General features: G+C 40.3%; 1 protein-coding gene and 1 pseudogene across 1 annotated transcript; both read right to left on the bottom strand.

Moving 5' to 3' along the window:
* The window catches only part of LOC117528753, a 49,040-nt pseudogene that overhangs the window by 26,743 nt on the left and 5,381 nt on the right, over window positions 1-16,916 (bottom strand).
* Window positions 126-14,979, bottom strand: LOC117527599 (tryptase-like). The gene is made up of 5 exons (XM_034190020.1): window positions 14,959-14,979; window positions 8,437-8,594; window positions 6,279-6,547; window positions 5,964-6,094; window positions 126-586 (listed from the first exon to the last, which is right to left on the bottom strand). The coding sequence occupies exons 1-5, from the start codon at window positions 14,962-14,964 to the stop codon at window positions 500-502; spliced, it is 651 nt and encodes a 216-aa protein (XP_034045911.1). The 5' UTR covers window positions 14,965-14,979; the 3' UTR covers window positions 126-499.

Raw genomic sequence — 16,916 nt, 5'->3', positions numbered from 1 at the left:
TTGGTATCAATGTATGAATATTGCAGGATTCGTATTTTGGTCATTTTAGTTGGTAACTAAAAAACTAATGCACGTACTTGAGTTGTTCCTTTTTATTTTTTCATTTTATTATGACGTTTATGTTGGACAGGGGTATTCTAGCTGTATGATTCTTGAGAAAAACTATTGCAGTGATGTAGTCAAGTTTTTTTTAACAAACCAACCAAAGTGCATAAAGAACATAATGAAGGTTGATGAGGTTACTGACTAGCTGGTCTTTTCCCAGCTGACTTTCAATGCCAACATAATCTTATGAGAAGATAATGACAGAGAAGATGATGGGTAAAATGGATATCAGCAGAGGAGCTGCAAGAGACAAGGAAGACAGGTATCCAGGGCTCGAACCCCAGTAACAGTAGTAGATAAGGTAATGTATCCCGGCTGCTCTGCACTAGGGATTTGTTGGTTGATCCAGCTTTGAAACTTGGACACTCGAGCGTAGACTCCCGGAAATTTTGCATCACCCACAGCCACTTCCAAAACTCACAACTCCAGCCTGGGTCCACTGAGAATTTTGTTTATACACCAGCGGGCCGCCAGAATCTCCCTGTGGAGGAGACAGAGGTTACCACATTTACTGGATATAATGACAAAACATAAAAATATTCTCAAACCCCCCAAAATGGTTATTATCAGCAAAATGTTATTCAATGAACTAAAGTTCAACAAGTTGAATTTGTCTGTTTTCTGTATGAACTGCTATAAATGAACCGCTCTGATATTTCACCCTCACAAGATCCGGTGAAATAGCTGCTCAGTGCAATGTAACATGGAGAAAACAAAAACAAATCAAGGCCAAAAATGGCAGTCAAAGGAAAAACAAATCAGAAAGTGCGATTGTACAACAAACGTAGTATTTACTTTTTCTGAGTACTCAATCTTAACAATAACCAAGTTAGATTACTAGTGACTTTATTAGTATTCAGCATCTGCTGACAAGTTGTCCACAGCTGCTAATGAAGTAACTGTATGAAGAACTGTATAAAGTAATTATAATAAAGAACTTTTCAAAGTTAATGTGGCAACACTGATTACATGAATGGAAACAAGGAAATGATCACGTACTTTTATCACAATCTGAATTTTCTGACATCATAATGTTTGACTTCTCCATCAGAGGAAGGCAGCTAATCATCGCTACCTGTATCACCATCTGAGCTTTATGATGTCATAATGTTAGACTGGTATATAAAAAAAACTGAAGACAGATATACAACATAAATGTTGTGTGTGTGTGTGTGTGTGGTGTTGTGTGTGTGTGTGTGTGTGGTGTGTGTGGTGTTGTGTGTGGTGTGTGTGTGTGTGTGTGTGTGTGTGTGCAAAATAACTTAAAGACAATTTGTCTAATATGGACCAAATATGGTGGGAATGACTGCGCTAGCCAAGAAAAAATTGTGACAAGTTCAAAAAATTTAGGTCATAGGTCTAGGTTAGAATTTAACACATAATTATACATAGAGGATAGCTGCATACTTGTCAGTTTTTTGTTGTGTTTTGTTTTATTTCTCATTTTGTTACTCATAGTATGTCCAGAGAAGATGGTTACCCCTTTGAGTGTGGTCGGTTTGAGGTTTCTTCCTACAATCAAAAAACACTAAGGGTGTCACTTGACACTGTTGCCCGTGTGATTGCTCTGGGGACAGGCAAGGCTCAAACTTGGGATGACTTATGTTGTGATTTGGCGCTATATAAGGGTGATTCTTAGACTACGGGCACTTATTATGTCCTTTGATCATATTGTATGAAAACAGAAAAAAAGGGGAAATTTCACACTTTTATAGTTATCTTTACAATGAAAGTGTGTTAAGAAATTTGTTCTAGTAGTCTATGATGACTTTTTCCACCTTTTTTCACATCATTATGTGCAAATTTGTCGTTTTGTGCTTGTCCCACACCCAGACTTTTGATCTTCAATGATAAAAATGATGGTAAAGAAACGTTTTTTTCTAATGTTTTAAAATATCTCTGAATAAAATATCAGTAAAATAATCAAAACATAATTGAGGTATCAATGTCATACAACTGTTGTGACTTTTTTAAACAAAATGTAGTTGTCCCACACTATTGCCGTAATTTCCACCACAACACTGTAATGTCCTTTAAACAGTTTGTATGAAAGATTGTTTAGTAGTTTCTATGGAGATAAACAGTGACATCAGAGCACATGTATATAGCGCCAAATCACAACAAACAGTTGCCCCAAGGCGCTTTATATTGTAAGGCAATGGTGTGATGGAAATACATTTACAAGGCCAATAGTGCCGTAGTTAAAGACTCACCCATAATAAATACATTGAATGATATTAGGGGTACAGTGGCTCATGGTTTTGCACTGTTGCATCATAGCAAGCAGATCCTGGGATGGGTTCCCGCCTGGTCCTTTCTGTGTTTCCATGTTCTGTGGGTTCCTCTGGGCTCCTATTTCCAAAGACGCAGTTTGCATGAGCTGGAAACTGTAAATTGACCATTGGCGAGTGTGACGGAGTTTGTTCGTCTATTTGTGGCCATGTGATAGAATGGTGTCCCATACATGGTGTACTTGACTCTCACCCTGAACCCTGAATGGATGGAGTATATAGAAAAATGAAGATCTAGACTGGCTATTATGGGGAATTGTTTAAATTAAACACACCCTTTTTTTTTTCAAAACTATATTGGTTATTGACCTTAACCCTAATCAGCACACCTGGGGTCTGCGTGGACCCCGGAGGGGTAAAATGCTATAAAAAAAATGCACTTTTAATTGTTTCCTGCCAAATCCCTTTTGTATCCTCACACTATACAGGGTGGTCCAAAAAAAAAAAAAAAATGCCCTATTTTCTTTTGATCTCATTTTTACTCAGATGAGATATTTTGAAAATTCTTTCACCAAACATGTCAGCATAAGAAGGGAAATCAGGCACATACCAGCTGACATGATTGGACGAGTCATCGAAAATTTCAACGTTCATGTTGCTGCAGTTATTCGTCAAGAGGAGCCTGGATAGAACATATTATCAACTATTAAGGACAGACCACTGAAAATGTTTCAATTTCTATCAGATTTGAAGGACATAATCTCCATCATTCTGCTAATGTTTGGTGAAAGAATTTTCAAAATATCTCATCTGAGTAAAAAATGAAATCAAAAAGAAAAAAGGGCTTTTTTTTTTTTTTTTTTTGGACCACCCTGTATGCCCACTAAATAAATCCATTATCATTTTGGAAAAAAATCAATGAAAATTTTTGAAAATAAAATTTTGCTTTTGGGGTCCACACAGCCCTAAGGATTATTTGATACTTGACGATAAGCAAGAATGTGTTTTGAAGTTATATATGATGTTCCAGTAAGTATTTCTTCTTTGCAACATTCAAACATTGTATTCATCACTTATATTTACAAGTTACAGTGGAAAGAAATTGCAAGAGTAAATAGAAATACCAAGATACGCAGCTACAGAAGCCCTAAAACAAATCCTACGAATCCTCAACTGATGTTGATGATGATGGACAGAGTGAAAATGGTTCTGTTTGTTTGGTAATGGATCAGATTCTGAAGAGGAGGCTCACCTCTCAGAGGCTGCATCTTGTCTCCAAGAGAAGCTGACTAGAAAATACGCCACACATGCAGTGCATGTGGAAGGTCATGTGTGCAAACTCACTCAGCACCAAGCATCATGTGTGATGAGTGCATGTAAATACAGTGAAAGAGAGAAGATGAACCATTCTTAGAGTAGATAACAGAACATTTCTTGTACATGTGGTACATATGTGCTATAAGGGCATTTTTAATGAGCGTTAGCCAGAAGTAATTGCATTATTACAAGACCTTCTATTGATGAAGATGAAAGTAAGCTTCACAGTTTTGTTATCAGGATGCATGTGTGCTGAGGGCATTTTAATAATCATTTCTATATATACGAGGTCTATTAGAAAAGTATCCGACCTTATTATTTTTTCAAAAACCATATGATTTGAATCACGTGTGATTACATCAGACATGCTTGAACCCGTGGGCATGCGAGAGTTTTTTTCACGCCTGTCTGTTACGTCATTCGCCTGTGGGCAGTCTTGAGTGAGGAGTGGTCCACCCTCTCGTGTCGATTTTTTCATTGTTTAGGAATGGCTCAGAGACTGCTGCTTTGTTTGATCAAAATTTTTTCAAAACTGTAAGACACAACTGAGTGGACACCATTCGATAATTCAGCTGGTTTTCGGTAAAAATTTTAACGGCTGATGAGAGATTTTGGTCTGGTAGTGTCGCCGTAAGGACGGCCCACGGTGCCTGACGGCGATCTGCGCTTCGAGGCGGCAGCGTCTCACCGTTTCAAATTGAAACTTCCACATTTCAGGCTCTGTTGACCCAGTAAGTCGTCAGAGAACGGAGAACTTTCAGAAGAAGTCAGCATGAGGAGTTTATTCGGACATTGCATTGTTAACGGACATTTTGTAATGAAAGAACGTGCGGGCAGAGTCGCATGTCGGGCCGGACACCGACCGCGGGGGGTCGCGACAGGAAAAACACCTCCGTTGGAAACCTTAACGGGCAAGTTGGAACATGCCCAAGCTGTTAAACAATTTCTCAGTTACTCACTTGTTGAAAGCCATCAAAAGCCGCCTGAATTTTACAAATGGTTTTCAACACAGAGGTGTTTTTCCTGTCGCGGCGCACACAGATTTGCCGAGTGGTCACGGAAACGACTCGGCGAATTTGCGTGCACGTCTTTCATTAAAAAATGTCCTTAAACAGTGGATGTCCGCATAAAGTCCTCATGCCGGCCTCTTCTGAATCTTCTCTGTTCTCTCACGATGTCCCTGGGTGAATTAACCCTTAAATTAGGATGTTTTCAGGTCGAAACAGGCCGACGACGGCGCCTGGAAGCACTGCGCGACGTCCCACTCCGTGGGAAGTCCTTACAGCGACAGAAACACCCCATAATCTCTCATCAGCCGTTAAACTTTTCACCGAAAACCAGCTAAATTTCTCGAATAGTGTCCACTCGGATATTCCTCACAGGTCCAGAAAAAATTTTGATAAAGCAACGCGCGCCGTCTCGAGCAGCGTGTGAAACAAAGGAATTCAACCGAGAGGGCGGGACCACATCTCACTCAAGGCCTGCCCACAGGGAAATGATGTCACCGACACACGTGAAAAAACTCACGCATGCGCACGAGGGTTCAAGCATGATTTGTGTAATCGCACGTCATTCAAATCCATATAGTTAAAAAAAAAAAATAAAAGGGTCGGTTTCTTATCTAATAGACCTCGTAATTGCCATATAATTGATCTTCTATAGGTTAAGCTTTCGGTTAAGATCATGGTTATCAGAAAGTGTTGATACAAGCCTTAATTTTCCTCATGTTGCATTCAATTGTTGTTTCTTAAATCATATATTCCAAAAGTTATATTTCATTTTAAAGTGTAAGAAAGTCTTCTTCAACACAAATGCAAATAAACGTTAGTTCAGTCACATTTTCATGCAACAGTTCTGATGTTTTTCTCTTGGGGTCAGCATGGACCCCAGGTTGCCTGGACCATTGGTTTCATGACGTGTGGAGACGAGGGTTAAAGATTGATCATATTGGCATTATCATATTATGAATCCCTCACGCTAAGGAATAAAATTATAGTGGTGCCAAAGCAAAAATTATTTTTATGACTTAAATTTGAAAAAAAAAGTCATACTTTAAAGAATTAATTTTGGTTAAGATCAAGATCAGAATTTGATTTTTAATCCAGTTGGGTTGGGTACTAACTGGGTTGAAAATAGGATTCCAGAATGACCCTGGCAAGACCAGCCAGAGAACAATTATTTTGGTGGTCAAGGTCATTGGGGCTCAAATGTCAGATTGTCCTAACCCTTACTCTCTTCATGCCCATGGGTACTTTTACCTATGTACTAGATATTAATTTGTGTTAAAGTTGAGTGTTTTGAAAGGCTCACCTGGCAGGAGTCCTTTCCTGCTTGCCCGGCACAGAGCATGTTGTCTGTGATTCCGCCACCGTATGCTTGGTTACATTGGGAGTTGGACACAACGGGAACGTTTACTTCCTGCAGCGATTGTGCGATAGATCCTGAAAACAAAAAAAATTAAATAAATCCACATAAATATCTGAAAGTATTCACATCCCAGGAAAGGAGGTCTTGTGGAAGATTGATATGAATTTAGGGGTGAAACCTGTTTTGTTGTCAGTGTCAAAATGCTCTTTTGAAAAGTGTTTTGATAATAAAACCATGTAAAGTGGGAAAATATCTCACCCCCACTGCTGGTGGTCCCATAACCGGTGACCCAGGTTTGAGTTCCATTATTGATGATGCTGCCATCAGCTGCCAGACACACCGGAGTGACAAAATCATTGAAGTCAACAGAGGAGGCCAGCTTCAATAAGGCCACGTCGTTGTCGTTAGGTCTTTGATTATAGTCAGGGTGGACGATGACCTGTGAGACGGTCCGTTCCACTGAATTTTGATTACCCCCAGAAATGGTCAGTGTTCCAAATAAAACTCTTACGCCAGATCGGCTGTTACTGAAAGCATGAAAAAAAAACAAGCGATATTACAGAATCAAGGAATGAGAAAGGACCAACAGAACAAATCTGCCTCTGTGAATGAATGAGATTTACAGCATAAATAATATATTCAAATGCTAGTTGTCTTATTGTTATAAAAATGCTTCTTTCTCTTTTCTTTAGGAGTTTGTCTGGGCCCTTCACACAACGTTGGGGGAATGAGGCCGAAACTAACCGAAAAAAAAAAAAATCGAATTGGTGAACCTCCAAAATTCCAGCTGCTGTCTGGAGGGACAGATGGTCACACAGCCATGTATGGATGCCGTACAGTCCTGCGGTGATGGTTTCGTGCATGCACATGTGCACGCACAAGAACACAGTGCGACCATGTGAGAGGTGTGGTACCACATCGTGCTCACACAGCAGCTGAAGCAATTAAATGTGCATAAATTGACAAAATTGTGTAAGGACAAAATAATAACAGAGCACAGATCATTATAAGAACAATGAATTATGTTTAAATGTAAGACAATCATGTTACTGTTAATGATGTGTAATTGATACCTGATAACGTGACAATCTGTGTTGGAAATGCTGAAACAAATGGATTTCATTTTGGCTGTTAAAATATTTAATTCCTGTTATAAAGAGCAGATAATACAAGAGTTGTCATCCTTCTGTTCCTTCATGTTCATGAACCATGGCCATGGACGTAAACAAGGAATTAATGAACTGACATGAATGAATTGGTTAGCTCATATCATGAATACATCAGTCAGCTCCTTGCATCCAGCCATCCAGCTCAGTGTGCCAAAGGACACCGCGTCATGTGGACTATAACTCATGTGGTGGACATGATATGTGGATCACCAGCTGGCCATTCACATGATCAGATGGATATTTGGACCTGCACTCTGGCCGACTCCAGCCGAGAGTGGGTTGAATGGGCACTCGCACACCATTCACCGTCATTCGGCTGATGGTGTGAAGGCTGCCTAAATTGCACCATTCAGCCAAGGTTTGACATGGCAGATAATTTCGAGCCACGATATGTCCAACCTGCGTACGACATGCCATGCGAATGTTGCAAGTACAATCAGATGGCAGTGCAACCTCATCTTGCCCACCATTCGAATGGGTTTCCGGCGCAAGTGACATGCAAATGTAGAGTGTATGTGCTGTGGCCAAATGGATGTAGCTGACTGCTGTATGAGTCGTTCAGGTGCAGCTCCCATTTTTCACGAGTGTCATTCAAATCCTACTTCATTCGCCATTCGGCCTCATTCATGTTATGTGTGAAGGGGCCATAAGGAATGTTTCAAATCATTTTTGTGTCACTGTGGCACTCATAAATATATATTTTTTCAAATCACATTCCTTATTTTGATTATATCAATTTCAAAGCCTTTGTCAAGAAAATAAACAAGCTAATGAAGAACAATTATATATAAACAGACTTGTTCGAATAAATTTTCAAAATCAAAATGCTGTCAGGTAAATTCTATGGTACCATAATTATGATGGCAGCAAAATGTGACCATATTTTAGCTCGCCAATAAAAAAAAATTGTTGTGATTGTAATTCTGTTACCATAGAATGTCCAGTTGTTAAAATATTAAACAAAAATTAGGTGATATAGCAATAAATATTAATGACAATTTGATGAAGAATTACATTCATGTGTGCCAGTAACAGTGAAACTCCTTTTGAACTTAAAATCGGAATAAAATAATATAGGGGTGATTCCCCAGTTTGACAAAATAGAAACTAATTTACAACTCTGACAGAAGGCAGCAGGAAACTTGCTGGATATGTATTTTCTAACACTTTTGGTATGTTCTGCAATTACTCTTATTTAAATTTTTTGTGACACATTTTTGTGACCTTTGTGATTTATGTGGACTCACCTTTCAAAACAGTGAGCAGCTGTTAGGACCCACAGACTGGATATCAGGGACCCTCCACATAAAGCGTTTTGTCGCCGCACAACAGCCTGCAGGGCCAACTGCCAAGAGTGGCATCCTGGCCTCCCACGATCTTGGTGTTGAACGGCGCTTGCCGCACACTGGAGGGTTTAGAACACAGGAGAACCATGTGGATCAGGTCTCTCTCTACATCCTGGCAAATTTTGATGGATTCAGTATCTAATGCAGTTCAATGGTGCCTGTTTACATCAGCTTACATTTCTTTTTTTTTTTTGTTTTCTTTTTTTTAAAGTTTAGTTGCTCCTGTTAAGGGTTGCTGCAATGGATCGTGCCCTCTCTGTCCTCCTGTCCTCTGCACCTTTCTCTGTCATATCAACCATCTGCATGTCCTCCCTCATTACATCCACATAAGGAGCAGGAGCAAGGTATATCAGGGAAAGCATCCTTCCCCTGATATACCTTCTCTGCAGATTCCAAACCAACTCCATCGTAAGTCTCTCATTTTGTCTACAAACTGTCCTACCTGCACTGTCTGACGTGTTCATTGCTAATTATGTTCATCCTCATCACTCCAAAGAAAAATTGCCACATTGGGGAGGTGGTGATATTGTGGTAATCATTGAGCTTCAAACCAGAGGATCCTCGATTCAAACCCCAGCGTGACTGGAAAATCGCTAAGGGTCCTTGGGCAAGGTCCTTAATCCTTGGGTTGCTCCTGGTGTGTAGTGAGTGCCTTGCATGGCAGCAACCTGACACTGGTGTGTGAGTGTGTCTGTGTGAATAGGTGAATGTAAGGCATCACTGTAAAGCGCTTTGAGCACCTGATGCAGATGGAAAAGTGCTATGTGTTATGGTAAATCATTTCATTTACCATAACACCTTCTGCTCTGTTACCTCCACTTCACTTCTACTCATAACGACCCCACTATTTTGCCACCATGTTCACACACCTCTCTGCAGCTTCTCTCCCCTGCCATCCCTCATTACCCCATCCCCGTAGAGACGGTGCCTGCTCCCAGACCACCAATAACCAGCAAAATCTATTTAAGCATAAAATTCAAAAGAAAAAATAATATAGCACCTTCAAACTGCACCACAGACTAAACAGTTAAATGTGGTCTATTAAACATTAGGTCTCTCTCTTCTAAGTCCCTGTTGGTAAATGATATAATAATGCATCAACATATTGATTTATTCTGCCTAACAGAAACCTGGTTACAGCAGGATGAATATGTTAGTTTAAATGAGTCAACACCCCCGAGTCACACTAACTGTCGAATGCTCGTAGCACGGGCCGGGGCGGAGAGGATTAGCAGCAATCTTCCATTCCAGCTTATTAATAATCAAAAACCCAGACAGAGCTTTAATTCATTTGAAAGCTTGTCTCTTAGTCTTGTCCATCCAAATTGGAAGTCCCAAAAACCAGTTTTATTTGTTATTATCTATCGTCCACCTGGTCGTTACTGTGAGTTTCTCTGTGAATTTTTCAGACCTTTTGTCTGGACTTAGTGCTTTAGCTCAGATAAGATAATTATAGTGGGCGATTTTAACATCCACACAGATGCTGAGAATGACAGCCTCAACACTGCATTTAATCTATTATTAGACTCTATTGGCTTTGCTCAAAAAGTAATGAGTCCACCCACCACTTTAATCATATCTTAGATCTTGTCTGACTTATGGTATGGAAATAGAAGACTTAACAGTATTCCCTGAAAACTCCCTTCTGTCTAATCATTTCTTAATAACATTACATTTACTCTGATGGACTACCCAGCAGTGGGGAATAAGTTTCATTACACTAGAAGTCTTCAGAAAGCGCTGTAACTAGGTTTAAGGATATGATTCCTTCTTTATGTTCTCTAATGCCATATACCACACAGTGCAGAGTAGCTACCTAAACTCTGTAAGGAGATAGAGTATCTCGTCAATAGTTTTACATCCCTCATTGAAGACAACTTTGGATGCTGTAGCTCCTCTGAAAAAGAGAGCTTTAAATCAGAAGTGTCCCTGACTCCGTGGTATAACTCGCAAACTCATAGCTTAAAGCAGATAACCCGTAAGTTGGAGAGGAAATGGCGTCTCACTAATTTAGAAGATCTTCACATTAGCCTGGAAAAAGAGTCTGTTGCTCTATAAAAAAAGCCCTCCATAAAGCTAGACATCTTTCTACTCATCACTAATTGAAGACAATAAGAACAAACCCCCAGGTTTCTTTTCAGCACTGTAGCCAGGCTGACAAAGAGGTCAGAGCTCTATTGAGCTGAGTATTCCATTAACTTTAACTAGTAATGACTTCATGACTTTCTTGCTAACAAAATTTTAACTATTAGAGAAAAAATTACTCATAACCAATCCCAAAGACGTATCGTTATCTTTGGCTGCTTTCAGTGATGCCGGTATTTGGTTAGACTCTTTCTCTCCGATTGTTCTGTCGAGTTATTTTCATTAGTTACTTCATCCAAACCATCAACATGTTTATTAGACCCCATTCCTACCAGGCTGCTCAAGGAAGCCCTACCATTATTTAATGCTTCGATCTTAAATATGATCAATCTATCTTTGTTAGTTGGCTATGTACCACAGGCTTTTAAGGTGGCAGTAATTAAACCATTACTTAAAAAGCCATCACTTGACCCAGCTATCTTAGCTAATTATAGGCCAATCTCCAACCTTCCTTTTCTCTCAAAAATTCTTGAAAGGGTAGTTGTAAAACAGCTAACTGATCATCTGCAGAGGAATGGTCTATTTGAAGAGGTTCAGTCAGGTTTTAGAATTCATCATAGTACAGAAACAGCATTAGTGAAGGTTACAAATGATCTTCTTATGGCCTCGGACAGTGGACTCATCTCTGTGCTTGTTCTGTTAGACCTCAGTGCTGCTTTTGATACTGTTGACCATAAAATTTTATTACAGAGATTAGAGCATGCCATAGGTATTAAAGGCACTGCGCTGCGGTGGTTTGAATCATATTTGTCTAATAGATTACAATTTGTTCATGTAAATGGGGAATCTTCTTCACAGACTAAAGTTAATTATGGAGTTCCACAAGGTTCTGTGCTAGGACCAATTTTATTCACTTTATACATGCTTCCCTTAGGCAGTATTATTAGACGGTATTGCTTAAATTTTCATTGTTACACAGATGATACCAGCTTTATCTAGCCATGAAGCCAGAGGACACACACCAATTAGCTAAACTGCAGGATTGTCCTTACAGACATAAAGACATGGATGACCTCTAAGTTCCTGCTTTTAAACTCAGATAAAACTGAAGTTATTATACTTGGCCCCACAAATCTTAGAAACATGGTGTCTACCAGATCCTTACTCTGGATGGCATTACCCTGACCTCTAGTAATACTGTGAGAAATCTTGGAGTCATTTTTGATCAGGATATGTCATCAAAGCGCATATTAAACAAATATGTAGGACGGCTTTTTTGCATTTACGCAGTATCTCTAAATCAGAAATGTCTTGTCTCAGAGTGATGTTGAAAAACTAATTCATGCATTTATTTCCTCTAGGCTGGGACTATTGTAATTCATTATTATCAGGTTGTCCTAAAAGTTCCCTAAAAAGCTTCAATTAATTCAAAATGCTGCAGCTAGAGTACTGACGGGGACTAGAAGGATGAGAGCATATCTCACCCATATTGGCCTCTCTTCATTGGCTCCTGTTAATTCTAGAATAGAATTTAAAATTCTTTTCTACTTATAAGGTTTTGAATAATCCGGTCCCATTTATCTTAGGGACCTAGTAGTACCATATCACCTCCAATAGAGCGCTTCGCTCTCAGACTGCAGGCTTACTTGTAGTTTCCTAGGGTTGTAAGAGTAGAATGGGAGGCAGAGCCTTCAGCTTTCAGGTCTCTCTCCTGTGGAACCAGCTCCCAATTCAGATCAGGGAGACAGACACCCTCTCTACTTTTAAGATTAGGCTTAAAACTTTCCTTTTTGCTAAAGCTTATAGTTAGGGCTGGATCAGGTGACCCTGAACCATCCCTTAGTTTATGCTGCTATAGACGTAGACTGCTGGGAGTTCCCATGATGCACTGTTTCTTTCTCTTTTTGCTCTGTATGCACACGCTCTGCATTTAATCATTAGTGATCGATCTCTGCTCCCCTCCACAGCATGTCTTTTTCCTGGTTCTCTCCCTCAGCCCCAACCAGTCCCAGCAGAAGACTGCCCCTCCCTGAGCCTGGTTCTGCTAGAGGTTTCTTCCTGTTAAAAGGGAGTTTTTCCTTCCCACTGTCGCCAAGTGCTTGCTCACAGGGGTCGTTTTGACCGTTGGGGTTTTACATTAATTATTGTATGGCCTTTGCCTTACAATATTAAAGCGCCTTGGGGCAACTGTTTGTTGTGATTTGGCGCTATATAAAAAAATTGATTGATTGATTGATTGATTTGATATTCAGATACATTTATTCCTCTTGCTCCTGTTGGCTTTCATTCCTCTCCAGAGCATATCTCCATCTTTCCAGACTTACCTCAAGCTCTATGCCTGAGATATAGCACCTGGGTTACTTGTGCGTTTCTTCTGACACACCAGAGCACTGCATGTGGCACACGCATATATATTTCAGCTGCGTTGGTGTTGTGACACTGCTCAATCTTTCCACATCACTAGCTTTGGTAATAGCTTTCTCCCACGCTCTGGATTTCTGAGTCCATTTTATGGAAGAGATTTTATATAGCAAAATCAGCTTTGGCTTTGTGTGAGAGTGAGTACGTGCGTGGGTGGTCATTGGATTTTTATTTCTTATACTGGCTCGTGCAGCTGATCCAGTCAACAGCACCTGAAAGCACGTCATGTCAACCTGTTATACAGTCCCTCCAGAAATTTGGCAAAGGGCAGGATTTCAACAACAAATAATTCCACTAATATGTCTATATTCCTCTGTATATAGATATATGGCAATATATATTCATTTATCACTCCCTATATGTACACTGTAAAAAAAGTCTGTGAAATTAATAGTGAAATCCTGTGAATCCACAACATAAAGAAATTGTTAAATGAAAAACAATGGGAGTGGTGTTTACTTTACAGCAATAATGTGTAAAATGTGGAACTAAACTATACTGTGAATTTAACAGTATAAATATGTCAAAAATAATCATATACCATTGTAGAATTTACAAATGACTGTAGTTTAAAAACAGAAAAACAGTAATACCAAAAACTGTACAAATCAGTTAGATTTTACAGATGAGAATTTTTACGAATACAGTAACATACTGATAATTAAGGGTTTGAAACAAGAGGTGATGTGTCTGTTTAAACTACATTTAGAGGAAAATAAAACATGAGGTGGCAGTTTTGCAGAGATTTTCTCTTCTAAATAGACAATAAAATTACAACAGGTTTACTCTGTAAAATGTACATATTTTATGTAAAATAATTTACACATTTACCAGTCATTTTTACAGAATTCTCCAGCTGCCAGGATTTTTCTGTAAAACAAGGGAATTTTTTACAGTGTACATATATATATTGGCTGAATTCTCCGTACAATTTATTCTGAATCCTGGTATCACTGTCTAGTTCACTGGTTTTTAAACTGTGAGGGGGAGGCACTAGAGTTCTTCGGGGGGGGGGGCACAAAAAAATAACTGTAACACTTAACCAACAAAACAAGAAGGGGAAAAAGGAAAAAGAAACATCATTAGCTAGCATGCCAGGAGCAAAATGAATACATTTATTAGTGCGTAAATCTAACAGTGAGAAGCCAGAGTTTGGGGCAACCAAAAAAGAAGAAAGTAGAGGACGATCTTGGTTTGATCCTCTCCACAGTGCTTCCCCACATCAGCCGCCTGTGCACGTCAAAGACCTAGACTCATTGCTCTCACTAAACAAGAGATGAGACGAGCATGAGAGACGAATATGTATAAAAGTTAAATTAATATTATTTATGTTAAAATGTGTTAGTTATGTCAAAGATGTTTAAAAAAAACCAGAGATGTTCAAATGTTAAAAAACAATGTTTAAAATATGACAAATGGTAAAAATTGAAAAATAAATTAAAAAAAAACATGTTTAAAATGTTTGAAAATGTTATGTGGGCCGCTGAAGAGGAGGTACTGCTGGCCCACCACCACCAGAGGGCGCCCTGCTTGGAGTGCGGGCTCCAAGCACGAGAGGCGTCGGACCCAGAAGAAGTGACAGCTGTCATTCATCCCCTGCACCAGCTGTCACTCGTTCATCATCATCATACACCATCTTAAAAGCCGGACCGCGACTCCACCTCCTCGCCGAGAATCGACTACCGAGAGGTACTTTCTCTGCTGACTAACCACGTTGTGTAGGATTCGTGAACTTCTGTTGCAGCCGGTATCCTGTGGTGTTCACCCCTTATCTGGGAAGTGGCGTGGAGCGTGACGACGACAACCGCGCTAACAGATAAGTGGTCACACTAGGAGCTGCACGAGTGTGTGATTCGGAGGTGGAGGTTCTCCTCCTAACTGTGTACAGACTGTAAGACACTGAGTGTAAGGATTTACACTCATTCATCGTGTCTCTGCTTCTGCCAGCAGTACCAGGGTCGACAGCCGAAGACAGAGGTCACCTGGGGATTCGGGACTTGGCGGCTCCGGTGTTCTTCAGACCGTTGGTGGTGGAGGCCGTGTGGGACGCGCCTCTCTCTCGTCGTGGGTCTTCTATCTTCGAGCCCTGCCCAACACGTCACCTGGTGTTAATTGACTTTGCAATTTCTGTACATTTAGGTTGTGTATTGTCACAACAGATAATTGTTACCTTTTGGCTTACTCATTGTCCGTTCATGTGCGCCCCCTGTTGTGGGTCCGTGCTACGACACCTTCCCAACAGAAAATGGATAAATGTGTGAACAAAGAGAAAGTTCTTAAAAATATCTTAAAATGTTTAAAATGGCTGTAAAATGTGTAAATACATAGCTCCTTAAAAATACATAAAGATATTTAAAAAGTGTTTAACATGTGTAAAAAGAAATAAAAAGAAACACATGAAGATGCTGAAAATTGTGTGTACAGGGTCTGTCAATAAGTATAGGTCCTTTTTATTTTTTCAAAAAACTATATGGATTTCATTCATATGTTTTTACGTCAGACCTGCTTGAACCCTCGTGCGCAAGCGTGAGTTTTTCACACCTGTCGGTGACCGTCATTTCGCCTGTGAGCACTCCTTGTGGGAGGAGTCGTCCAGCCCCCTCGTCGAATGTCCTTGTCTGAAAGTTGCTGAGAGACTGGCGCTTTGGTTTGATCAGAATTTTTTCTAAACCTGTGAGGCACATCGAAGTGGACACGGTTCGAAAAATTAAGCTGGTTTTCGGTGAAAATTTAAACGCTGATGAGAGATTTTTGAGGTGATACTGTCGCTTTAAGACTTCCCACGGAGCGGGACGTCGCGCAGGCACGGTCCCAGGCGCGTCGTCAGCCTGTTTCAAGCTGAAAACCTCCACATTTCAGGCTCTATTGATCCAGGACGTCGTGAGAGAACAGAGAAGTTTCAGAAGAAGTCGGTTTCAGCATTTTATCCGGATATTCCACTGTTAAAGGAGATTTTTTTAATGAAAGACGTGCGGGCGGATTGCAGCGTCAGCTCACAGCCGCCGAAACGCTCTGCCACAGGAAAAATACCTCTGTTGGAAGCCTTAAGGACAAGTTGGAACATGTCCAGCTGTTAAACCAATTTCTCATATACTCACTCCACTGAAAGCCATCAAAAGCCGCCTGGATTTTAACAATGGTTATCACACGGAGGTGTTTTTCCTGTGCCGCTGCACCGTGCCGGCTGCGTCCCGATGCGCGGACCCGTCCGCACGTCTTTCATTAAAAAATCTCCTTTAACAGTGGAATATCTGGATAAAATGCTGAAACCGCCTTCTTCTGAACTTCTCTGTTCTCTCACGACGTCCTGGATCAATAGAGCCTGAAATGTGGAGGTTTTCAGCTTGAAAACAGGCTGACGACGGCGCATGGGGATGCGCTGCGCGACGTCTCGCACCTTGGGAAGTCCTTAAAGCGACAGTATCACCTCAAATCTCTCATCAGCCGTTAAAATTTTCACCGAAAACCAGCTTAATTTTTCGAAAACCGGTGTCCACTTCGATGTGTCTCAAAGGTTTTGCATGCGCTAACGAGGGTTCAAGCATGTCTGACGTAAAAACATATGAATGAAATCAATATAGGTTTTTGAAAAAAATAAAAAGGACCTATACTTTATTGACAGACCTCGTATGTGTGTCGTGGGGGGGGCAACTATTCATTTGTTCTCTGGGGGGGCTCACTCTCCCACACTTTGAAAACCCCTGGTCTAGTTAGAATATAAATACATACAGTATAGACTTGCCATCAGCTTTTCCTTTGTTAGATTATTTTCATAATCCAGATCTCTTTAGTGACTTTATCTGAGAATTGTACAGAAAAGTGACTTCTTGTAACCAGATATAGCAGCGGTGTTAGGTGCCAGCCTAGTCGGGTTG

The sequence above is a fragment of the Thalassophryne amazonica genome, chromosome 16 (assembly GCF_902500255.1).
Source record: "Thalassophryne amazonica chromosome 16, fThaAma1.1, whole genome shotgun sequence".
NCBI classification, from domain to species: domain Eukaryota; kingdom Metazoa; phylum Chordata; class Actinopteri; order Batrachoidiformes; family Batrachoididae; genus Thalassophryne; species Thalassophryne amazonica.
The sequence above is the reverse complement of the archived record's forward strand: the minus strand, read 5'-3'. Positions and strand labels throughout refer to the sequence as shown.